The 26,104-nt window shown below is 34.0% G+C and overlaps 1 protein-coding gene across 4 annotated transcripts in view; it reads right to left on the bottom strand.

Annotated features, from left to right (window-relative positions):
* Nucleotides 1–504: 504 nt before the first annotated feature.
* The window catches only part of CPSF6 (cleavage and polyadenylation specific factor 6), a 31,164-nt gene continuing 5,564 nt past the window's right edge, over nucleotides 505–26,104 (bottom strand). The window contains exons 2-11 of one of the 4 annotated variants that reach the window (XM_049625952.1): nucleotides 23,338–23,547; nucleotides 21,111–21,214; nucleotides 17,852–17,997; nucleotides 16,770–16,943; nucleotides 16,529–16,639; nucleotides 15,578–16,082; nucleotides 13,230–13,345; nucleotides 12,568–12,721; nucleotides 9,625–9,817; nucleotides 505–2,948 (exon numbers count right to left, since the gene is read on the bottom strand). In XM_049625952.1, coding sequence (XP_049481909.1) covers nucleotides 9,628–9,817; nucleotides 12,568–12,721; nucleotides 13,230–13,345; nucleotides 15,578–16,082; nucleotides 16,529–16,639; nucleotides 16,770–16,943; nucleotides 17,852–17,997; nucleotides 21,111–21,214; nucleotides 23,338–23,547 — 1,710 coding nt within the window. In that variant the 3' untranslated portion in view covers nucleotides 505–2,948; nucleotides 9,625–9,627. Of the gene's footprint in view, nucleotides 9,818–12,567; nucleotides 12,722–13,229; nucleotides 13,346–15,577; nucleotides 16,083–16,528; nucleotides 16,640–16,769; nucleotides 16,944–17,851; nucleotides 17,998–21,110; nucleotides 21,215–23,337; nucleotides 23,548–26,104 lie in introns of all 4 variants that reach the window. The other 3 variants (XM_049625953.1, XM_049625954.1, XM_049625955.1) reach the window with 3 other exon arrangements.

Genomic DNA, 26,104 nt, shown 5'->3' with positions numbered 1-26,104 from the left:
ACAACATTCATTAAAATCCTGTGTTTGTTTTAAGAACTGACCTTAAACTAGTAAAAAACAAAGCAATATTCTCCACAGGAGAATTAAATGAAAATAATACCTTAAGCTACAATCCATAAGTTATCTGTGAACTTCAAATTGTAGTTAACTGCTTAAGAATATTCTACGGAAAGGGGCCATTAAATGGGCTAAACTATGATCAACAGCCACTGCAACTTACTCCAAATCTTGGTTATGAAAACTGACAAAATAAACACTTCCAAATTTACAATGGAATATCCTTTCCAAAATGTATGTCCTTTAACTAAAAGCAGCACATTCGATTGAGTGTTGCTTCAGAAGCAATACCACGGAGGTGCTGCATCAGTCATTCGTAACTTTACTGGCTGAAAGGAATGTCACTGCATAGCACTAATAAATGCCTATGGTTCAAAGTTAAACTCAAGTCTGTTTTCATATTCACTACAATTATTATTAAGAAATGAAAAGGTCTCTGAAACTCTCTTTCTCTTTGTCTTTTTTTTTTTTTTTTTTTTTTTGGTGATGTATGTAATGATTTATCTCTTTGGATTGTTTTTACATGTTTAAAAAAAAAAAAAAAAAAAAGAAAGAAAGAGTTTTTGAATAACATTAGCCCAGACAACAGAAGGGATATGAAGAATAAAACAAGGCTTGCAATTTTCACCTTTACTGCTATACATTCATGTGTTACCAGGTAGAAAAAGACTAAAAATTAATGGGCCGAACCAAAGTTGTTTCCTTCTGACATCATTTAAAAACAATGGGACTAGCAGCAAACAATTCTAGTACACTCACATTGTCTGCAACAAAAGTCACGTAATGAGATCAGCCACGTAGGGAGAAGAGTGAAACAGAATGAGCAATTAAAGGGTTCCACTGATAAAAAATGAAAAGGTAAATGAAGGATTTAATTAGTACAAAATTTCCAGTTTCATCTCAAGTTCAAGCGGTTAGATTTTTATAATTCCATTTAAAAACTCAGAGAGTATCTTATTCTCATGGACATTTACTTACCTTTTAAGCTTACTATTAACTAATTTCCCTTGTAATATACTTATGTCCACACTTCTTCACATTAGGGCATTGTAATGAAAATATAATAAAGCTAAGGAATGACAAAACAACACCTATGCACAAAACAAGAAAACTGATTTTGATACAACTCAAATAATGTTAAAAAGGCAACTGCATTTTCAACAAGATAGAACACAACAAGATAGAACAAGAATCTGAGAGCAAACAGTTCTGATGAATGCCAGTGATCTCATGCACAAATACTCCAATCACAAAATGTTTTAAAATAAAACTAGCAATAATACGGGTAATTTTGTGAGAACTAGTGTGATAGTGGACAAAATGAACGTGAAGAACTGCAGTGCAAATCTCTGGAGGGCTTCTACAAGTTGCACATGACATCATATCTAGGGTACCTAAATACTTTAAGCACTGTCCTGAAATTTGGCTATCTTTTTAAATAACCAATGTGTATTACCAGATCTCTCAGATAATCAGATCTTAAAAACATTAAAAACAAATTAACTTGCTTAGGAATCCAACTCAAATTTCTGAAGTAATGATTCGGAATGACCTTCCTATACAAGTGTCTCATCAAGTTGACACTCTGCCTATGCTAATTTTGCAATTAAGAACACATGCTAGCCAAGTGCTTTTAATGTGGGCCTATATGCAAGGCAGATTTGAAAAAAATCTTTGATTAAGTAACTCTAGCATGAATCAAAAGGCTGCATGAACACACACAAGATTCCTTAAACTGTGGTGACAGGGTACACCTATAATCTACCCATTACACATACAGGAGAATACAACTCGAGATCAGTAAGCATCACGTCCTTCCAAAATCTATAGTAACCAGAAAATAAAACTAAATGCTCTCCTTACTCACATTTGTCTGCTGCACGGCTGTATTTACATTGCTCATGGCTTCAAAAATAAACCACAAGCACTATTAATATAAAACAGCAAATAACTGCCGCATCAAATCAGAATTGTCAAAATATTTCTTCAATGCTAGCAGTTTACAATTAAGCGTTTCAGTACATCTGTGTTGTAATTAAGCTGCATTACTGTAGCAAATCATGTATGGGTTTTTACTAAAATGTTAAAACCACAAAAATTTTTTTGACCCCTAACACATCGACTGGATTGCTATGTCTGTGAGACTTTACAAGTTTACATACCATTCAGCAAAATCACAAGCTAACTAGGTAAAAACAGCTAGAAAAGCAGAATATAGAAATATTAAATATCCATGTAATTCACCTATTCTAATATCAAAATCAAGGGCAAGAGACACTTAATTAGTATGTTTAATTCACTGAACGCAAGATTAGATTGGTGCATATCCAAAACCGCTATTGCAATGCTTTTTTAAAGGACAGTATAAATGTCATAGTAACATTATCTTTAGATATTGCTGAACACAAGACTTTCCCTGAGGTGTAAACATCAAATAACTTGAACAGCTTTACACATCAGCCCCATTGAACAGTTTATTACAACACTACATCTATTGTAATCAAAGTGGTGCTGTTTACAGACATTATCATATGAACATTTTTAACAAGAACAAACTACTATAAAAACAAGCATTTACTTGACATTTTTTCCAATTGCTTGCACATTAGAATGGCCAAATGTATATAACCAGTAATAAAGTTGCAAAAGCTATAACTTTTTTTTAAATCACACAGGTTTCCTTCAAATAAAACAGTTAAGCAACATAAAAAATAAAAGTAGAGCTACTGGTTACCATTTATGCAGATTTGCTTTATTCAGATCTATTCCTGTTCATTTTATCCATGAATCCTTACGGGTTCAGTTCAATCACAAGAAGCAAACTGCTGGACAAGCGTCATTTTTCCCCCATGAAGACTGTTTTGTCTTGGAAGGTGTTCCTCTTCCTTCAGCTGTAATGTGTCAAAATTTGTGATGTAGATTTTGCTATTCCCCATAATACACAGAAAAACGCTGGCTTAACTATACATACACAAGTCGTGCATCTACTTCACTGTTACGTATTCTAACACAATAAAAGTTAACTGAAACAGTAGCTGCCTTCATGGTGGAGAAATGCTCCCAATTTATGTGACGATTAAAACGGACACATTCTCATTTCATTCTTCTTAGTTATTACTGCCTTATTAATTTAATGACTGAAACAGAAAGGAAAGTATAGCAGCTGCTGTTTCTGTGATGATGGAAACATTTATAAGTCATTTTCTAAAGTATGCATACTACAAAAATAAATGGAAATGCTCGAATGATTTTAATGTAAATATTTTTCATTCACCCACATATCAATTCTATATAACTCATTAACAATTAAATGTGAACTGAATATAAAATGCAATAAATTATTTTACAAATTAGTTGTATTTATTTGACAGCATACAGGAACTTCTGCAAATTATAAATCAAACTGTTCCATGTTACAAAATTTATAGATAAAATTTATAAATATATAGCTCAATATGCACATTTAAATAAATATGACATCCACGTACAAATCTTCAGACGTGATACAAATTTAAAACATTAACTTTACTTTCACTCTAATGTAAAGTTACCTAACGTATTTAGATAAGCTAACCCAAAACACACTAAATAAGAATCTACAATGATAAATTTCATTGAAAACTCACATAAAGAAAAAAAAAACAATAAATTTGATAAACTGAAATTTCAAGAATACATAAATAGCAAACTTCAGGTAGAGGTTCACAAAAGCAGCATTCAATTAACTTGCATGTAAGTGATCACTAAAACACGAGGTATTTAAAATATAAATTCCAAGAGAGCATTTCAGCAAGATGATGTAGTAAAAGGTAAAAGGGCACAATATTTAGTGATATTCTTGCCATAAAAGTAATTGGAAAATACTTTCTGCTCCATAATTAAGAGTAATTAATACTGTCACAACTATAAATGTTTTATTTTATGTCCTTTCCTCCCCAACTAGGCTGTAACCATCTTAAGAGCATCAATATACATATGCATTCACATTGCCTAGGAGTGAAAACCTAAATTTTACAACTGCAAAAGAAAAAAACAACCACTAGATGTTATAATTCTGGACTTTTTCTTTTAAATAATTTCTATTTGCCCATATTTTTCAACGAGATACTTAAACCATTGCTAATGTTACCTTTTATTATACCTTTATTTTATGTTGATGAAACTTTAGGTAGAATTATTTCATGAAAAAAAAATCTAGAAAGGCAGCTTTTATAGGTTTTATTTTTATGCCTTGCAATGCATAAAAAAAACCCTGGTATTAAAGTATTAAAGAAAAGATAAGAAATATGTTCTAACCTGAAAAGATGCACTACTCTGATATTCATAAATCTTACTACCAAAGTATGTTATCTCCCTAACCTTTTTGTTGTGATGTGAGAGATATAGAAGAGAGATCTGGTCATTAAGAGGGGAAAATTATTTAAAGTCACAGTGAGCAAAACAAAAATACCCAATTCTTCCAAAAAGCATATGGCATACACTGCAACTTTATCTTATTAATCACTCCAAAGGAGAATTTTACTACATTTTATGTAGAGAACCCTGTTCATGAAATCGTAACACACATCTTTATGCAGGACAAATGCACTCATCTTTTGCTTGATTATACTTCATAGGTAGACCTTTACTATTAATAAGTCTCTCGTTTGCACCATACAGACATAAAATCTGGGGGATAGTCTGACAGTTTTTATTTCTATTTCTAAACACTTTACATTTATCCATTTGGAAATACAAATTTTACAAACTCAAACGGAAGCAAATTTGAAGGCAATACAACCCATTTCCAATAATCCAATCCCATATTATACTCTCAAATTTCTAGGACATCTACATGAACAAAGATATCAAAAAAGAGTGACAAATACATTCAATGCTCATGTTTTCAGAATACCATTTAGTCGGATATGTTAATATCAAAGCCACACAATTACTAGTTTTAGCTATCAGTTATAAAAGGAAGATCTATGTAAACAGTTGATAAGAAATTAAGAAGACAAATGGAATCTACAGCTCTTTAATGAAGTATATAAAGTTAAGCGCTAAGTAAAATCTCAATTCAGAGAAGCACCTGTATAACGAGATAATGTAAAATAAAGCCAATACTAACAACTCAAATTATGAGCATTTCTGTTAGAAACTTATCTAAGAAAATTTGTTAGCATCAGTATTCCTAAACTTGTGGCAAATTCACCTTTGTAGTAAGATTAAAATACATACTTGACACAGATCTTTCATAGATTTTCACATTAATATTGAATGAAAAGAATTAACTAAATAGAATTCTACTACAATTTTAGAGATGTGATTCTATTAACTCAGTGAAATAAAATTCACTTTTCTCTTCTGAAAACTTCTCCTTAATGCGAGGAATAGGGAAGGAGTGGGCAAAAGAAATACGAAGTATCTGAATATAAAATTCTTCTTGTGCTAAAACATATTATGTGAAATTCTGCTTACTGGAGATATTTACAAAAACTCCCTTACTACCACAACATTTGGTATTTCCTTCTTTCTACCTGTGGACATAGTACTTACCTCATTTTAACTAAAGTCTTTCATTACACTATATATAAAACATACAGGATTGTTGCTCTAGGCAGTTCACTATGGAAATAAACTTCGCCACAAAGAAAACTCATCTTTGCCCCCCAAATTTCACAAACAAATTTTTTCAAATTAAGCTGTTTATGTGACTTAGAATTTCCTCTGAGGATTAAAACAAGCTACCACAGAAGGCAAATTAGTAAATTTGGATACCATATATGGCACACGTCCCCCTTTTTGGTTATTAGGTTTTCTTTAAACAATGCTAACTAAATATTCATTCAAAACATTACTTATTCAAAATGATCTAGTTTACAAACTACAACAATGGTAGTATATTTCACATTGAGATGAAGGTGAGAGCAAGGTGACTCACATTGGCATTGAATTTTCTTTTAACAGGGAACATTAATCATTTGTAAACAAAACCTATTCTTAAACCACAATGAGCAAAAACCACACTACACATCCATTCAAGGGATTACTTCCTACCCTCTGTCACTTCAATTAAGATAGCCATGTAGTAACATACTGCAAATACTAAAAGCAAGGAAACTCAGAGCAAAAGAAGAGGAGAGAACTAGCATATCCAGATGAAGCAGAACAGTTAGGATATATGGGAAAACACAAAAACAAGGCTGGACAATATGAGGCAGATCTCAGATGACCTAAGAGTTGCAGAAATAATTTTTAAATATCATTTCCAACAGTATCATTCATTAGATAATTAAAGATAACTTAATTTTCACATTAGCCTCTAAGTAACACTACATCTTAAAGACATGAAACATCTTAGCATGTAAGAAAAAACTTTTTATCTTTTGGCTCCCCCCCCCCAATTAATGAGAAACTATCAATTAAAGACTGCGAAGCACCCTAAATCTTGTGCAATAACAACACAACCTTAAATCATAATATATATATATGGGAAAAAAAGCAATCTTACCAAAAATGTGGTTATTTAATTCATATCTCATACAAGATGCTTAAAATTTTTATCAAAGAAATGGATAGTGATTTGAAAATATGTAAAACCTCATGGGAGGAAAAGCATGAATAAAGAGTATTTTAAAAAATAATCTGGATTCATCACTCTTTGTACACAAAGAAAAACTGAATCATCAACAGAAATTTGCTGTGTGGCATTTTTCCAAACAAGTAATAAGAGGAATGCAATCTAAAAGAAAATAACTCAACCATGAAAGTAAAATTATTTCTATAAGAAGTGTACAATCTTAAAACACTGAACTACTTGTGTTTTGCTCAGAGTGGTCTGAGAATAGAGGCAGAAATTACAGAATATGAAATACAGTGTATTTACATACTGAAAATTTACAATACTGATATTCCCATTAAAATATCACCTACTTGAACTTAGATACTGAATGCTTTCAGAAAAATTAATACATATTTTAAATGAGAGAATGCAATTAACATTACCAACAATTCAAACACAAAAAAAAATTAAGATGGGACAGACAATAACAGCTTACCAACATCATTAAGTTTCCAGTTAAATTAAGAACTTGCCCTTTTATAGCCATTCATCAATTTAATAATAAATTACATTACTGTTTTATTTATATACACGCTTGCTTACTGACATTCACGTTAGCTTCCAAGTTACTTGTATTCCATTTAGTCCGTTTAAGATTTACATGAAAGCTCAAAAGGACTCATATTTTAAAACTTCTAAAAAGGTCAACAGACCCTATTATGGTAATAATTAAATGTGCAGGTTTGTTTGTTTAAAAGTTTTTCACTTGAATATATTTAATCCTAGACCCCACCCCTCTGATTCACAACTACATCCGCAATAAATACTGTTTGGTAATAAAGGTACAGTAATCCAGGATAACAGAATTTTTTGCTCTAGAATGCTTATGTAAAATTTTGCTTGGATGAAGGCACATAACAATATTACAACTCAATTCTGATTAATGTACAAACAAAACATGGGAATTCTGGTATGGTACACATCAGTGATTAAGAAAAATGTCAACAATAGTTTGCAAGTTAGGAATTCATAGTTAATGTCTGAATGTAATGAAACTCAAGCCATGGTATAGTTAGGTGTGCCCATTACTGGAATGTAATGTTAGTTAATTCAAAGTATTTAAAATTAACAATGGACTTTTCAAGGAGTTTACTTGGCTGACTATGCTAGTTTAACTAAAACCAGGAAGAAACTAACTTTGAGTCTAATCTGGTTCAGAAGTCCTTGATGGGCACATCCAATCTTGGAGAAGACTAAAGATGTATGCAAGCTTTGCTTATCATGCCTTCAGGAATTAGAAGCTTGTTGAGAACTAACAAAGTCTAAGTAAAAGCATAACTTCTTTGTAGAAACTGTATCTTACTATAAGTGAAATGGTTGATACAATTAAGCATTTCAAGTAATAAATTGGCTATAATTCACCTTAAGCAACAGATGGACTGAGAATTTTTTCATAAGATGGTATTAAGATCTATTCTGGCCAAGGGGAAAAAAAAACTACATTTTTAAAATTTAGTGTTTAGACTTACATGACACAACACTTAATCCTTACATCCAAAAGCAGTATTAATTTCAATAAGCTCAGTTTTAAAAGTGAAAGATGCTTTGGCTATTAAAGAAATGTTTTGAGATTTTATTAAGTTCTATAATACCATACATGGAAAACTATTTTAAAATTAAAGTTTTGATAAATATTCAAGATGCATACTCAAAATGCTAGAAAAGTATTTAAACTGGTCTTTTCACTTCATAAAGCCCTTAATCTGTAAATAATGTAATAGCTTACATACCATAAAGACTTACATGCTTATTTTATAAATTGTATTATTTAAAAAGAATCTCGTTTGCTAAAATATATTAAAGAAATGCTACTGTCACAGAATTACATACACTTTTAGTCTTTGATTCTGCCCATAACAATGTAAATACTAACAACTGCATGAGTAAATTTTCAGTGTTTCCCATGACTATGGAAAATAATTGTGTAAAGTGCAGTTACCTATAAGGGGTTTGTTTTCGCCTAATTTAATTTGGATATGCCACCAACACATAAAGAAAAAGTTTTTGTTTACAGAATAAACTGTGTCACATGCACAAACCTTATAGTGCCTTGCCCCTACTTTTCACATGAATAAATGCTGTTCACAAATATAAAAATAAAATTACACGTGAAAATGAAGTATAAACAGACAACTTCCCACTTTATGAAAAATGTACACAAGAAATAGTTTTAAAATACAGAAAAAAAGACACAATGATTATGATTTATGAATGAAACATCAAAGAAAATTATTTCAAGGTTATTCTAACCTGGGATGCATGATTTGATACAATTTAAAATTCTTAGATATGGAGTACCCTGAACCCGTTTTAATTAAGTTTCGTATCTTCTTTGCAAATTAAAGGATATGGTTTTTTTTATTTTAAAACAAAAACTATATGCCAGGAAAAATGTCTTTTCTAAGGAATACTTTTTTAAGTACAAAAGCGCTTTCAATGCTAAGAAATCATCCTTCTGTATTATAAACTATTATAGTGTTAGGTTTTCTTCAAAAGTTTTAGGGATAGAGTTAGTTCAAGGAGAGAAACTTTCAATTTAAAAGCCCAAGCACATTGTGTGTGTGTGTGTGTGTGTGTGTGTGTGTGTGTGTGTGTGTATGGATTAACTCCTTGCATTTTATATTTCAAATTACATGCAAACTATGTATGTAATTATAACAATTCCCATTTTTAGATTTTAGAAGTAGACATGAGTCCTCTTGATTATTTTCTTGCTAAAGCAAGGCCATTAACAATCTAAAAGTTTGAATTCAGCAATATTCAAGGGTAAAAGGTCAAATTTTTTTTTTTTACCTGTCATTACTTACCTGTCATTTCTCTGAGAGGTTTCCAGAAGATTAAATTCAGAACAAGTAGTTGGACCATTTAAAATGTAGGTATATACTGTATAAACAATAGCCTTGGAGTTATAATTACTGTTAACAACACATATGCTACATATAACAGGAACAAGAAATACCCACCTTCTAACGATGACGATACTCGCGTTCTCGGTCACGTTCTCGGTCCCGGTCTCGGTCCCGGTCCCGGTGTCTCTCTCGTTCTCTGCTTCTCTCTCTATAATAATCATCATGACGATCTCTACTACGGGATTTATGACGCCGACTCTTTTCTCGTGATCTACTATGGTCCCTCTCTCTTGATCGTTCACGTCTTCTAAAAGAAATTACTGGATTAATGCTCTCTGTAAGTGGATAGCAGTATTTACTACCTAAAGCAAAAAATTCCTTGTAAATCTAGTTTAGACTTAGGATATCCTGAACTTCCAATAATGACTTACTGACTCACCTGTAAGCATGAATGAGAAATCCCATTTTTGGAGTGCCTGGGTGGGTCAGTTGGTTAAGCAACAGACTCTTGATTTTGGCTTAGGTTAGGTCATGATCTCACAATAGTGGGATCAAGCCCCATGTCAGCCTCCGTGCTGAGCATGGAGCCTGCTTAAGATTCTCTCTCCCTCTCCCAAAAACAAACCAACAACCCCCCCACCCACACACAAACAGAAATTTCAATTTTAAAAATATTCACCCCAAGTTGGGATCCAGACACACCAGGGCAATACATCTTATCATCTATTACATCTAATAGCTTGCATTAGACATGTAGTGTTTACTGAAGGAACACAGAAAGGTAAAGGGAGAAAACAACTTCAAAGGACAACTTGTTTCAAACTGAAGACTGCATAGAAGATAGTTTTTTTAGGCATAAAATTCATGAAACTATTCAATACACAATGAGATAAGTATATAAAATTACCACCCATTAACAGGTTACCTAAACCTATATGTAGTATCAATTTTAGACTTATAACTAACCCACATATGATTTACCATGAGTGCTACTCCACTAAGAATTTTTTTTTAATATTTTAGGTTTTTATTTACTTATTTTGAGAGAGAAAGAAAGTGCAAGTGAGGAGGGGCAGAGAGAGGGAGAGAGAATTCCAAGCAGGCTCCGCACTGTCAGCACAGAGCCTGATGTGGGGCTTGAACTCAAACTGTGCAATCATGACCTGTGCCGAAATCAAGAGTCAAACACTTAACTGACTGAGCCACCAAGGTGCCCCAGAAACTTTCTAATAATACATATGTTTGCTTCAGGGGTGGAGGCGGCTGGAAGGCATGGTGGGAAACAGAATTCAAAACTTAGTACTTATGACCACTAGAAAAGACTGGGAAATAATTCACATTGTTATTAAAAAGAAACGTTTTATGAGCTACCTTCGAAAAAAAAAAAACAACAGAATAAAAACGAGGTAATTTAATCAAAGTATGTTTCCTAAAATACTTTTAGAAATTCTGCTAAGTTCTGAAATTCACAATAAGGAAATCCAACTGCCTGTAAGTCGAACCATCTATTTTGTATTTTTGTAATAGACAGCTAGACTTAGCAAACATTAGTAGATGCTAAGCTCCTTGATCAAGAAAGCAATTCTTACTTAGGACTTAAAAAATTAAAAAGAAGACTAGGTAAGATATGGACTTTAGCTATGACACATTTGTTCAGATACAAAGATCCTTACTTACACTGGGTCATGAAGGTAGTAATTAAGAAGTTGGGTATCATGACAAAGACAAGCTCCCTTCCCTTATCTTTTTTTTTTTTCCCTTCTCTTATCTTAATGAAGACTCTAACACTGGAGTACACTAAAGACAGACCTATGAATATTACATCATGATTAAAGATCTACCTTTCAAATATATGCAAAATTTCAAGGTTAGCTGCACCGCTAAAAAAAGGAATTACCTAATTAAAAATATGAACAGATCATTCATTAACTTCCTTGTTCAAGAAGTATTTATTTAGCACCCATCTTGTACCAAACACTGTTTAGTCATTAGAAATACTGTAGTGAACAGGACAGGTAAGGCCCTTCCCTTTTCCAACATATGTTCTAGAGAAGAGAAATGTGCAATAAAAAATAGATTACCGTAAGTACTATAAAAGAAATAAAAAGAACAACATGACAGAGTAACCTGGAGAAGATCTCTCCTGGAAGTTAGACTGAGTTGAGGCATGAAGGATAAGAAGTCAGCTTTGTGAAGAGTGAGGAAAAAGGGCTCCCAGCAGAAGGAATATCAAGTATAGAAAGTGTGGGGTGCCTGAGTGGCTCAGTGGGTTAAGTGTCTGACTCTTGATTTTTGGCTCAAGTCATGATCTCACAGTTCGTGGGTTTGAACCCTGAGCCTGGCTCAACACTGGTAGTGCAGGGCCTGCTTGGGATTCTCTCTCCCCCTCGCTGCCCCTCCCCCACTCACGCATGCTCTCTCTAAATAAATAAATAAATAAATAAATAAATAAACAAACTTGGAAAAAAAAAAAACGGTATAGAACAGTGACGTGGTAAAGAGCTAATGTATCAAGGAAAAGAGAAGGGAGACCATTGTGACTACAGAATAGTGAGCAAGGAGTAAAGTACACAATGAGGCTTCGAAGACAGGCAGGAATCACACAGTGCCTGAATGTTTACAGTCTTATTCTAAGAGTAACCAAAACTTCTTGAAGGGTTTTATTTTTTTTAATATTTATTTATTTTTGAGAGAGAAACAAAACACAAGCTGGGGAAGGGGAGAGAGAAAAGGGAGACAGAATCCAAAGCAGGTTCCAGGCTCTGAGCTGTCAGCAGATAGCCCGAACTGGGGTTTAAACCCATGAACCATGAGATCATGATCTGAGCTAAAGTTGGACACGTGACCAACTGAGCCACCCCAACGCCCCTTTTGAAGGGTTTTAAAAGCAAACACCTGACATTTGATTCAATATTCAAAACAAAAGAAAATCTAACTCTAGCTGCTATACGAACAGTAATAAGTAAAATCAAAGTCCTATTTTAAAGTTTCAAACACGGTATTTTTTCTATTTGTAACATAATAGTTTTAAATAGACATGACGCAGGAAAGTTTTACCTTGATCCAGAACCATAAGACTTGGATTCAATTCCATGAAGGCAATCTTGCAAAGAGCTAATAAGAACTTTGCAGCGATCATCAGCAGATACTTTGGATTGTTTAATTAAAGAAATTGCAGTTACCAATGTCTCAATAGCACTCCCATAATCACCTATGAGGCAAAGGAGAGGGGTTGAAATGAAATAAATTTTGTTTCCAAAATACCCCCAAATCATTTGGGATAAAAGTGATAAAGCATTTTATAAAAGAAGAACACTAAAGTAACTACAGAAGACATCTTCATTTCTTTTTTAAGGGCTTCACCATTTGTAAAAAGCTTTTATGTTAGTAAAATTAGCACAGTTTGTTTATTATTACAGACATGTGAAGCACAGGTTATTAATTTGTAAATATGAGAATCAGTTGCCTTAAGGTCCCCAACACATTACATGTCAGGACTAAAATTTAAATCCATATATAAGAATTTAAAATTATGGGTCTATTCACTGCACTGTGACATATCACTTCCCTCAATTTCTTTTAAATAAATACAGGTAATGATTTGGAAATACGAACATAAATACTAAATATAAATTACCAGTCCTCAAGATTGCACATAGTTTTAGGTCATTCCTAGTAACATACATAAGAAATATTAATATAGGAAGAAATATACAAACCAGCACTGGCATCAGACACAGCTCTTGAAATAGCACTGCTTGAGATTGCCCTATTTCTATTCATGATTTCTTCAAACTCAGCTTCACTCAATGGCGTTCTTGCAGTATCCATTTCCCTTTAAAATAAAAATGAACCTTAAGTTGCACTCAACACATTTTTCAGTTAGTTTTAACAGTATAAAACAATTCATACTAGTTGCTTGTGACAAGTGTCTTAGGGCTAGTAGTTACTTTTCCAGACTGAAGCATGCTATTTACCTTACAAAGAGAGCAAGTCTAAGCAAAATTCTACAACACTACCTTTCAGCTGAAATAAAGTAGCAGCTTGGAAACCTTGTCTTTCTGGAGATCAGGGATAATGTATTTATAGATCTATAATATTTTTCAGTCATACAAAAACATACATAATAAACGGTCCTGAATGTTATAACATAAGGTAGTTACACATTATTAGCTCTTTTATTTATATATACATACATTTAAATGTTGACAGCAAAAACTACAGCCCTACACAATCAAGGAATTTGGTTACATTTCTGTTTGGATCCTCTAGGCACAGGGCCCAACTCACAATAGAAGGATAACAAATGTCTGATTAATTAAAAGAACTTCAGGCGGGGACAAGATCTTAGATCATCTTGTTTGCCACTGAATCCCCAGAAGAGTATCTGGCAAATAAAAGATAGTAAGTGTAAACATTTGTTGGAAAAAAGTGAATTAAATGCCAAAACTTTCTAAAGCTGCTGGACAACTCTGAAAACTGTACATGTACATTACATGTCGACTATACTTCAAAAAAAAAAAAAAACTGTACATGTACAGTACAGGAAAAGGTAAGCGTTCTTCCATCTTAGTTACTAGTTACAAGATAGGACACTGAGTTGAGGGAAGCAGCAGCAGTTCATTCCAATGCAATGAGGAAACAGCTAATCTAACTTTTTACATGCTTTTAAGGTATTACTCTCATTCCCAAAACTTTATAGACATCCTGACCAAATTATAAGTTGTTCAAAATCCATGTATAATTTCAACTAAATGCTGTGACTTGTGCCCATTCTATCCCTCTTAAAAAAAAGAAATCCCATGTAAGAGTTTTCTCCAATTTTCAATAAAAAATTAGTCATAAATAACCATCACCCTCCAATTCTTGAAAACCTAATACTATCAAAATTCTATTATGTTAGGAAAAAGATACGAAACTCAAATTTTATAGTCAAACCAAGTCACCTAACCCACGCCTGTCCTCTAAAGGTGAACACTTAATATGAAGTCACTAACTGGAATTCAAGTGAACAGAAGAAGTTATACTAGCCCAGTAGTTATTTTCTAAAGAAAACAGAGCCATTTTTGGCAGTCATAAAGATGCAACCTCTATGAACAGATAATGGTTAATGTGCTTTGTTTACAACATCAAATTTATTGCCATGTGCCTGTGCAAATGCATGGAATTAGGCAGATTCTCAAATCCATTCCTTCAGGACATTTTCAGACAAAATAAAGTACAAAGTAGTTTAACAGTGATAGTTTAAAAATATAAAATCAAATGACAAACTCAGAAGTAATTAAAGAGGGCAAATTCAAATGGCTCTTAGAGATTATAAATATAGCTCTCTAAATTACGTTTTGAGTATGGATAGTTTTTAAATTACTTTGGAAGGGGGCTAAGAGATCATTTACTTCAATAATGGTTTCAAAAAAAAAAAAAAAAAGAAAGAATGGTTTTCACCTAGCTCTTTTCCAAGGATCACCATTAATTACTTTAATTTCCACAACTGTGTTTTACAAGTGTTTGTCTACCCAAATATACTTGTGTATCATTTAATGTTTCCATTTCAATTAAAAGTTAGTAATTTGACAGTCGGGACTCCTGATCAGCAACGAGATAATCAATAGTACCTATCCAACAAATTGATCGAATTCCTAAAACGAAGAAGGAAACTTTAGTGCTCTGAGTAGTATCATCAAAGGTAAATGAGATTCACTTTAAAATCTTAAAAGTAGCTTGAGGATCCCATTTGCTCACTTAAATTATCTTTATTATTATCTTTATTAACCTCTTTTAACTTAAGAAATAATGGAAAGGAATCTCCATGAATTAGTGACTTGCTCTAAATCACACATCTATGTAAGTGGTGGAAGGGGATTATTCCCAATGCTGTTTAGTATGTTTTCATCATATGATACTGCCTCTTCTAAGAAGAGCAAACAATACAGAAAATTAAATATCTGGGGAAAAGCCCATAATTAAAAAACAAAAACAAAAACAAACCTCGGCGATGAAACGTAGAGTATTTTTTACCGATCAAATAACACACCAGGTCTACTGTCATAGATACATACTGACTTACCTGCCAGGAGGCCCATAGTCACCCCTATCATACGGTGGAGGTCGGCCATATGGATCTGTTGGTGGTGGACCCCGGCTATCTGATGTAGGCATGCCGCTGTTAGTCGGTGGAGGAAAGAAAGCCGGGTTCACATGTGGAGCTGGTGGTGGGGCACCTGGAGGTGGTCCAGGAAGATGCGGAGGAGGAGCAAGTGTAAGGGGTGGCCCAAGAGGGCCAGGTGGGCGAGGTGGAAAGGGGCCTGGAGGTGGAGGTGGTCCCTGTTGTGGAGGTGGTGGACCAGGAGGGGGGCCGTAGCCCGGAACTGGAGGTGGAGGGCCAGGAGGAAGCGGACCCAATGGAGGCTGCCCAAAAGGTTGTCCAGGAAAAAGAACTGGTGGTGGTGGGCGATCTCCTCGATTAGGAGGCCCAGCTAGAGGAGGAGGCAGAACCTGACCAGGAGGTGGAGGACCTGGTGGACCAGGTGGGCCTGGAGGACCTAAGGGTGGACGTGGTGGAGTCTGTCCAGCTATAGAATAGAGGAGAGAGAAGGAGAGAGAAAAAAAACCACTTCAATAAGGTATTTTAACCTTAATGCCAAGATTATACTTTTAAAACACAACTCATAGACCAAGATTCTTTCTCTTTAAATGAAACCCATATGGTAAATGCTACACTAACAACTATGAAAGTGAAGTACATCTTTACAATTTTAACCAGCTCAATTTATGCTTAAGAAAAATTATTGAAACAAAAAACGTTAATAAACATTACAATGCTTAGAGATAGTTTCCATCTTTCAGTGTACACACACTTCTTACAGTGAAATCACCCACCTTATATTCTACTCTGATGCCAAGCTAGAAAGTGAAACAAGGAAAAATGGTCTTGAAAGGATTTTTTAAGAGGTAAGAAAATAAGACGGATGTAAATATTCTATATATAAGTCAAGCAAGTTTGGAGAAAAATAAAGACCTTTTAGGCCAAAAATGGGTATTTCCTCTATGCTGTGCCCCATATGCCATGGAATCCTAGTTTCCAGGAACAAAGGCCGAGTTCCTTTAACAAGATGCTTGATCAAATTTCCTGGATTCCAAAAATAGCATAACAAGGAGAGTAAGTCACATTAATAATGCATTACTTGAAAAAGAGAGAAAAGGAAAAGAGGTATTAAGGTAGACACATTTTATCCATGGTAATTTAAGAAAAATTTTACCTGGAAAAGGTGGGGGTGGCCCTCCTGGTCCTGTTGGTCCAGGAAATCTGTCCCCACCGGGAACAGCCCCTGGAAAACGGCCCCGTCCTCTACCACCTTGTGGAAATGCTGCACGTGAACTGCCTCCTGGAGGACCAGCTTTACCTTCCCCAGACATTTGTCCTGATTGTGTAGCTGTAAATATCCAAATACTCATAAATAGCATTTATTAAAATAGTCCTCTGAAATGTAACCACTGTTATTTAGAAATAACTCTACTTCAAAGTTCACATATGCTATATACTAACTTGCAGATGTCTTGGGCCTGTCCAAACTACATGAGAAGTACTGGATGGAAACATTCACATCTATTTAAGTTCTTTTGAAGTCTCAAAATATCCAGAGTTAAATGTATTTCCAGTGGGTAAATATGAGTTACTTTCAAAATACCAATACTCAGCAGCAGCCAAGACTAAAATTCTCCAACAGAAATCTGAATTTCAGTAAGCACAGATTATTTAAATTTCATATCATATTCTTCAGTTAAGTCTTAACTGCTAAAACATTAAAAGAAAAACAGCCACTTGAATTTGTTAATTACACGATTATCCACCTTATCTCTTTAAGTGAGAGCATTTCTAAGTGTTGTTAATGGCCAATCATTTCTATATTCACTTTACCAAGTGGTGAAAGATCTTGGTGCCAAGCAGAAAATCAATGAATATTTTCTGGTTATCAGTGGTTTCTCCCCCACCATAACACACATCCACATAACTTCCCTTCAATCTAAAGATTAGAACGTAGTTTCTTCCTTTCTCTAGGATGGGAATGACAGGACAAGACTGGCAGAGCTATAGAACTTGCACACTGTTGTATAATATTGGGTCTGTGACATCTAGAGAAAAATGGGAATAAGTTTCCAGTATATAGGACCATAGCCATAAACCAGTAATCAAATCAAATTTAAGGGATAAACTTTCTAAAATGGATTCTCCAATGAACTAAACATTAAAATGACTTCTCTAGTGTAACATCTAACAAATGCTAGCAACATTGGCTAAAAATGCACATCTTTTAATAAAGGCCTCTGAGGGATTGCTTACTTTTCCTGGACTGCATTTCAAATTGACTCAGGAACTGTTTATTGCATGGAGTTACAACAGGATTCTGACCATGAAGTTCTCTTTTAGGCAACAGATCCATTAACTTTTTTGAGGATGCTTCAGATCCAACACCAACAAGGGCAAACCTAAAAGATGTTTAAAGGGGCAAAGACAGAAAGTGAGGAGGGATTAACAAAGCTACTGTTATTAAAAAGGAAATAGTATGAATTTACCTTTAAGAAAAATGAAAATATTTTTTTAAGGTAAAACTATACAAGTTCACACTTTCATCCTTAGCTTTTTCAAAATAACAACCTACCATACAATTCACTCAATTAAAGTGTACAATAAGTGTATATTCAGAGTTTTAGAGCGATCACCACAATTTTAGAGCGTTTTCATCATCTCAAAATGAAAGCCCATACTCATTAGCTGTGACTCCATTTCCTCCCAACCCCCAACTTTAGGAAAGCACTAATTCACTTTCTATCTCTATGAATTTACCGATTTTGAACATTTCATATACATGAAATTATACAATATGTGGTCCTTTATGAATAGCTTCTTTCACTTAACATAATGGCTTTAAAATTTATGCATGTTGTAGTATGCATCATTACTCAATGTCTTTTTATGGCTGAATAATATTTCACGATATGGATACAACACATTTAAAAAAATCCATTCATTAGTTGATGGACATTTGGGTTGTTTCCATTTCTTGGTTATTATGAATAATGCCACTGTGCAAACATGCTCAGCATCACTGACCAGAAGGGTAACGTCAGTCAAAAACCACAATGAGATGCCATTTCATACCCACTAGGATGGCTATAATCAATAAGATAAACAGTGCTGTTGAAGATGTAGAGAAACTGAAAATTTCATACACTACTGACGGGAATGTAAAATGGTACGGTCACTTTGACAAATAATCTGACAATTCCTTCAAAGGCTAAATATAGACTTAACATAGGGGTGCCTGGGTGGCTTAGTTGGTTAAGCATCGACTTTGGCTCAGGTCACAATCTCACAGTTCGTGAGTTCGAGCCCCGTGTCTGGCTCTGTGCTGACAGCTTGGAGCCTGCTTCAGATTCTGTGTCTCCCTCTCTCTCTCTGCCCCTCCCCTGCTCATGTTCTGTCTCTCTCAAAAATAAAATAAACATTAAAAAAATTAAAGATATATATATATATTTATGTGTATTTATGTATATACTTACATACATACTTATATAATACATATATACGTATATATAATATATATATATGCAGTTAACATATAATCCAATAATTCCACTACTGGTATATATATACACCTACCAGAATTGGAATACATATGTTCATATAAAACTGGTACAAGAATATTCACGGGGCATTATTCACAAAAGCAAACATGGAAACAACCTCAATGCCCATCAGATGATGGATGGAATAAAAATGTGATATAACCATATAATGGAATAGTATTTAGCCATAAAAAGAATTAAGTACTGATACATGCTGAGACATGGCTGAATCTTGAAAACATTATGCTAAGTGAAAGAAGTCACAAAGGACCACATATTATATTATTCTATTTATAGAAAATATTCAGAATAAGCAAACTCATAGAGACAAATTGTTAATGGGTATGGGATTTCTTCTGAGGGTCATGAAATGTTCTGGAATTAGTGATAACTGTAAATATACTAAAAATCATCAGATTGGATATTTTTACAATTTAATGAATTTATTAATTTAACAAATATGTATTGAGCACCAACTCCTACATGCCAGGCACAATCCAGGGCTAGGGATACAAGAGTGAACAAAACAAAATCCTTCCTCTTGTGGAGCTTACAATCTAATTGGAGACAAGACAAATAAGTAAAATACACTATAATAAAGAAAAATAAAGGAAATAAACTGGGGATAAAATTTCAATTTTATCTGCTCCTACCCTATAGTGATATGAGCAGAAGCTAATATTTTGCATAGGGTGATGAGGGAAGGGAATTCTTTCAGGAGAGTCCTTAATGAAGTGAAAGAGGGGTGCCTGGGTGGCTCAGCTGGTTAAGCATCTGACCCTTGATTTCAGTTCAGGTCATGATCTCATGGTCTTGAGACTGAGTCCTGCGTCGGGCTCTGCACTGAGTGTGGAGCCTGCTTTGGATTCTTTCTCAAAATAAGTAAACAAACATATTAAAAAAAAAAAGAAAGAAAGAGATCCATGTGGATATTTGGGGGATATAACAAACCAAAAATAAGAAACAACTGGTGTAAAACTCCTAAGCAGGAGTGTTTTTGAGGAACAGCACAGACAAACATTGCTGAAACAGCATAAGGAAGGTGAACAGTGGTAGGAATAAGGTCAGGCAGGTGGTGGGGAAACAGATCATATAGTGCCTTATAGGGCCACAGTTAAGATTCTGGCTTTTACTCTTAGTGATAGAGAGCCATTAGAAGATCTGAAAAGGCAAATATTGATGGCACTTTTTTCCAATATTTACATTTTTTAATAGCATAAGCCATAGGGGATTTGGGGTGAAAGCAAGAACACAGGTAGGAGGCTATTACAAAAGTTTGAGTAAGAGATAATAATGGCTTGGGCCAGGTAAAATAATTACTGTAACACACAAGGTATGATGGAAAGAATTAAGACATTAGAGAGGATGTGCATTTATGGATAAGTACGTTTAACTCATTTTACCAAACATGTTCTAAAACCTGTGAATTGTAATCCTGTTCCTTCTTTTTCCACTAAAATATAAGCACAAGGAAAAAAACCTGCAAGTATATTCACTAAAATGTTAAGAGTGATTATCTATGGATGGTGAGCTTGTAGCTTTTTATTTTCCTACTTCTGGGTATCTGTTTTTTATAATATTCCTATAATGATCCTATCTCATTCATATAATTTAATAGTTTAAAAAATTGAGCAAAACATTTACGTTACATTATTTTCCAGTTGCCCATCTTTCTCCATCCCTTAATCACAGGATAATAATGCTTCTTCAAACTGTCATTTCAAAAATCATTTCAACCACAGAGAAAACTCAGGAAAATTAAATAGACCTAATCTGTCCACACTTCCAGTTTCACTAGTTTTAGTGACCTAGATCACAAGGTAAGTAAAATCAGTACATATCTCTGCCCAAGAACCCTCTGCCAATGTGGATAATAAAGCGTGTGAATGGTTAACATTAAGAATAGCTACTACCAAAATTACAATCTCTAGTTTCTAACGTATTAGGAAAAAAAATGAAAACAAGATTCTTACCCTTTTGACTGGCCATTTGCCCGATTTTCAAAAAATTTTATCTCCAAAATATCATTTACTCCCAAAGAATGAACTGCTTCAGTTAAGTCTTCATCTGTTGTCCACTGCAAGATATTTCCCCCTCATTAACCATCGAAATATAACCAAGATGTTTATTGTTTCAATTTAGTTTTTAAGGGTAAACTCAGAACAAACAAAAGACCATTAACAGTGCAAATCTAAGTGCAATTTTGCCAGTTGGTCTCCAATTTTTAAATGACACAAAAGCACCTGAGGACATTAACTTCATCCTTTGATAAGTTTCAGAAATTAGAAGGTATATATCCTTAGAGATAAAATAGACTTTTTTTACCTTTAAAGAATTTCTGGTCTCTCACAACTTCAAACTGCTATGACATTACATTTTTAATAAAACCAATCTCACTTATCACTTCTCTCCCTAAAGGAAAATTACTTTGGGAAACAAAGTCCACCTTATGTTTGAGTATAAGATTTAAAAAAAAAAAAAAAAAAAAAAAAAAAAAAAAAAAAAAAAAAAAAAAAGGCACATGTATTGAGTACCTATCATGTACTTTATATCAGATATTTAACTCTTAAAACAACCCTATATTAAGTCCTGTTAGTATTCCCATTTCACACATGGTGCAAAAGTTAAAAGGCTTGTCTAAGATCACAAAAGTAATAAATGGAGGAGCTAAGATTCAGTTTTATTTAGCAACCACACTCCTCACAACTATACTGCTACAGTCTCCAATATTATAAAATTGCTCAGACTGAATGATTATGGAGATGGGTTCGTTTTTTAAAAATGTGAACATTTAAAAATAAAATGCTACTTAAGAAGGGTGACAAATGTTAATTTATAGACGATTTTTGAACTTTCAAATTATGCAGTAAATGTTTCTAAGAGAGATGAGGGGAGCCTGGCTGGTTCAGGTCATGATCTCACCATTCCCAAGTTTGAGTCCCATGTTGGGCTCTGTGCTGACAGCTCAGAGGCTGGAGCCTGTTTTCAGATTCTCTGTCTCCCTCTTTCTCTGCCCCTCCCCTGCTCACGCACACACGCACGCTCTCTCTCAAAAATAAATAAACATTAAAAGCAGGAAAGAAACTCAACAAGCCTGAAATATAAATTAGATGCTGAAAACTTTTTTTTTAAAGTAATCTCTCCACTCAACATGGGGCTCAAACTCACAACCCCAAAATCAAGAGTCGCACGCTCTTCCAACTGAGCCAACCAGGAGACCCTAATAATGAAAGCTTTTAAAAACCAGGGTCGTACTGTGCTTTTCCCTACAGTTCTGAATCCTGGTTTCAGACCTTATTGTGAGTATTCTTCTTTCTAAAACTAGGATACTGTAAGTATAGTAGTAATAGAATATTACATTTAAACTCAAGACAACTGAACTATATTTAACTGGAATCTCTACCAAAACAAGTTGAATGACCACAAAATTCAAAACTAGATCTAAAATTTATAATGTTCTAGGGGCACCTGGGTGGCTCAGTCAGTTGAGCATCACTTCGGCTCAGGTCACGATCTCGTGGTTTGTGAGTTTGAGCCCCACATCAGGCTCACTGCTGTCAGATTGTAAGTGCAGAGCCCACTTCAGATCCTCTGTCCCTCTCTCTGTGCCCCACCCCGGCCTGCATTCTCCTAAAAATAAATAAATATTAAAAAAAAAAAAAATAGGGACCCCCGGGTGGCTCAGTCAGATAAGAGTCTGCCTTTGGCCCAGGTCATGATCTCACAGTTTATGAGTTTGAGCCCTGCATCAGGTTCTCTGCTGTCAGCACAGAGCCTGCTTCAGATCCTCTGTCCCCTTCTCTCCCTCTACCCTGCTCCTACTCTCTCCCTCAAAAAATAAATGTTAAAAAAATTTTTTAATAAAAAAAACAAACACCAAAAAAACCCACAAAATTTATAACGTTCTAAACATATTTGTATTTCCCTCCTCACTGCATAAACAAGTATATAGAGCAACAAATCAACAATCTATTTTATTTTATTTTATTTATTTATTAGTATTTTTAAAAATACTATGAAATTTATTGTCAAATTGGTTTCCATATAACACCCAGTGCTCATCCCAACAGGTGCCCTCCTCATTGCCATCACCCACACTCCCCTACAAATTTTTATTTTATAAAAATGGAACAGATTAACTACGTGAACAATTCAAAACCAACTACCAATAAATTTAATTCATACATTAAGTTTACTTACCCATGTCAGATTTCCGATATACAATGCAATTCTCTTTCCAGTATACGTATAGACAACATTTGGTGCTGCTCCTTTACCCACATCATCACCAACAGTTGGTGGGAGAGTATCCATGTAATCACGGTCTTCTGGGGCATCTCCATTATTTGCAGATGGAGAGATGACATCATCATACAAATCTATCTGATCATGCCCACCATATTCAGCTTCCTGAGACACAGAAATAATGCCCTAGATTATACAACAGTCAGACTACCACTAAATAATAAGAATACAATTCATTCAACTATTTTGTTTTAAAAATCCAGTAGAAAATAAAGCCCCAAAGATCTCTACAAATCTTTAGGCCATAGATGTAATCTTGAATGGTGCCTCTAAAGTGAATTTTTACACAATAAATGCTATTTTCCCACTGATATATGTTATAATACAGGAAATAACGTTCCTCAGGGAAAAGAATACATAGACAAAATACAGTAACAATATAAAACTTTTCTTGGAAGTACAATATTCTGAAAGTAGAAATAACAATACATAAATGCAAATAGATGGACTTTAAAAAACAATACAAAAATATCACAAACAAACTTAAATCCATTATAAATGTTTAACTGCAGAAAAATACAACTATTATTTTCTATGATACTCAGAATCTTGTTTTTCAACTCTGTGAAAGATGTTAGTTTTAGAAAAAAGCACACTGAGCTAAGCCAACAGGAAGGGATGAAGAAATGTGGGTACCTAAATTATTCCAAAATCATAACAAATCAACAGGAAAAGAGAAACTATAAATAAAATGAGTAAGACTATTCAAATTAGTATCTAGTGATAGTTCCATTATTCTCAGTCAATAAAGAGTTAATGCTTACTAGACTTCTTAGATCTGCAGTCAATTTAGCAAAAGATATCTAGTCAATTAGCAAGAGAAAAGTGATATGAACAAGGATCTAGTAAAGCTCTGCCATTGAGTGTCACCAACAGAATGCCCCTTACAAGCCTAAATGGTAAGAAAAAAAAGAAACAAACAAACAAAAAAAAACATATGTAAATAGCAGAAAAGGAAAAAGGCAGGTTCTACCCTAAGTAAGTACAAGAAAAATGAAATGCAGACATTGGCAGAACACTCATCCCCACTTAAACTGCCTTTAGTAAAGGCCACAGGCTTGACTAGCCAGAATCCTAAGAAAAACTATTATCTTCCTTCCTTTCCATCACTAAGTATCTAAATCAATGTGAACTATTTTATCTTTCTTATGAGGTAGAATATTTGAGATAATAAAAAGAGAAGCAATTACAATTATAAAACAACAAACTTGAGTTCAGATATAAGCTACATAAGCTATATGCTCTCATTAATATAACTTATTAAGGATGAAATGTTATATAAATGGCACATAATGAGAAGCTAATAGTTCTAATAGTTTTAAGGACTATTACAAGAATAGAGAATGACCCACAGACAGGATTTGTAATATGACTGTAAACAGATCAACAAAATATTGTTATCATAGGCCCCATGGGAACAGAGCTCAATAGCTGTTTTGTTATTCAGAAGGGCATCAGAATTAAGATTTTTTTTTTTAAAGAAAAAGAAAAAGAAAAAAAACCTAAAAGGGGAAATACCAATTATACGCACAGTCAAAGGGATCTGAAATTTACAAAGTCATCTTCAGGTAACCTTCTGCATAACCGAGTTAACCAATTTACTAATTATATAACAGCATCTTTACATAACATTTTGTTATGAGGCACAATGTCTCTAAGACTTACTTAATAAAGAATCCAAGATCTCAAGGTAAGTTAAACAACAAAGCCATCTTTAGCAATGGGCAGAAACTAAGACCACAAGTCACTAAATTATGCCATAATTTTATTTTGTTTGTACAGCAATATCAAAATAATCTTTCTTAACTGAGTTTTTCTTAAAGTAACATGTTCCAATTGCAGTGACAGTGAAAATTAGAAAAAAAGAGGATGAATTTTTGTTATCAAGTTTCAGTGTAGCTGAAGCTTCAGGCAGCTTGGTGGCAGCAGTGGTTCCATACACTTAAGATACTAAAAAGATTCCCACAAGGGGTAGTGGGCATTTTAAACTCCTGCAATCCGGTTCTGTACTTTATCAAATGGAATTGTTATTATTACTATTATTATTCAAAGGGAGCTGTGTTTCCATCCTCCTTAGCAGAAACTATAGTCACAATATATGGTCTGAGGGAGAGTCAAAAAGAATGCAAGGATTATTTAAAGGGTTATGAAATAGGTTAACACATTATTTGATTTTTCATTAGTTGTAAATCTTGGAAAATGTACACACACTTAAGTAGACAATAATTTATAAGCATAATCGCAGCTACACTGACCTGGTGAATCACAATCACTTACTATTTTTGTCCATCCACAAATTGCTATGTTGACACCAACCAATTTTCCATATTGATATGATTCTATCAATATTTAGGATCAGTCATTTTGTCTGGTAGTTGGACTGCTTCCAATTGGTTGAAGTATGATGCTAATTGAGATCAGGGTCCTGGGGTTTGATATCCACGTGGAATAGTTAGCTTCACTTTGTTTCAAGGCCACAGCCTGTACTTCTAGCCCCAACAGTATGCATTTGAATGCGGTGAAAAAATATTAATGAATCTAAATACATTTGCTACCATTACTAAAAATGCAACTCAGCATATACTCTTTTAATGTCAGTAATCTTCCTTCAGCTTCAGCATATCACATCTATCCTCATTATAAAAAAAGATAACACCACATC

This window comes from Panthera uncia, chromosome B4, assembly GCF_023721935.1.
Source record: "Panthera uncia isolate 11264 chromosome B4, Puncia_PCG_1.0, whole genome shotgun sequence".
Taxonomy (NCBI): Eukaryota; Metazoa; Chordata; class Mammalia; order Carnivora; family Felidae; genus Panthera; species Panthera uncia.
The sequence above is the reverse complement of the archived record's forward strand: the minus strand, read 5'-3'. Positions and strand labels throughout refer to the sequence as shown.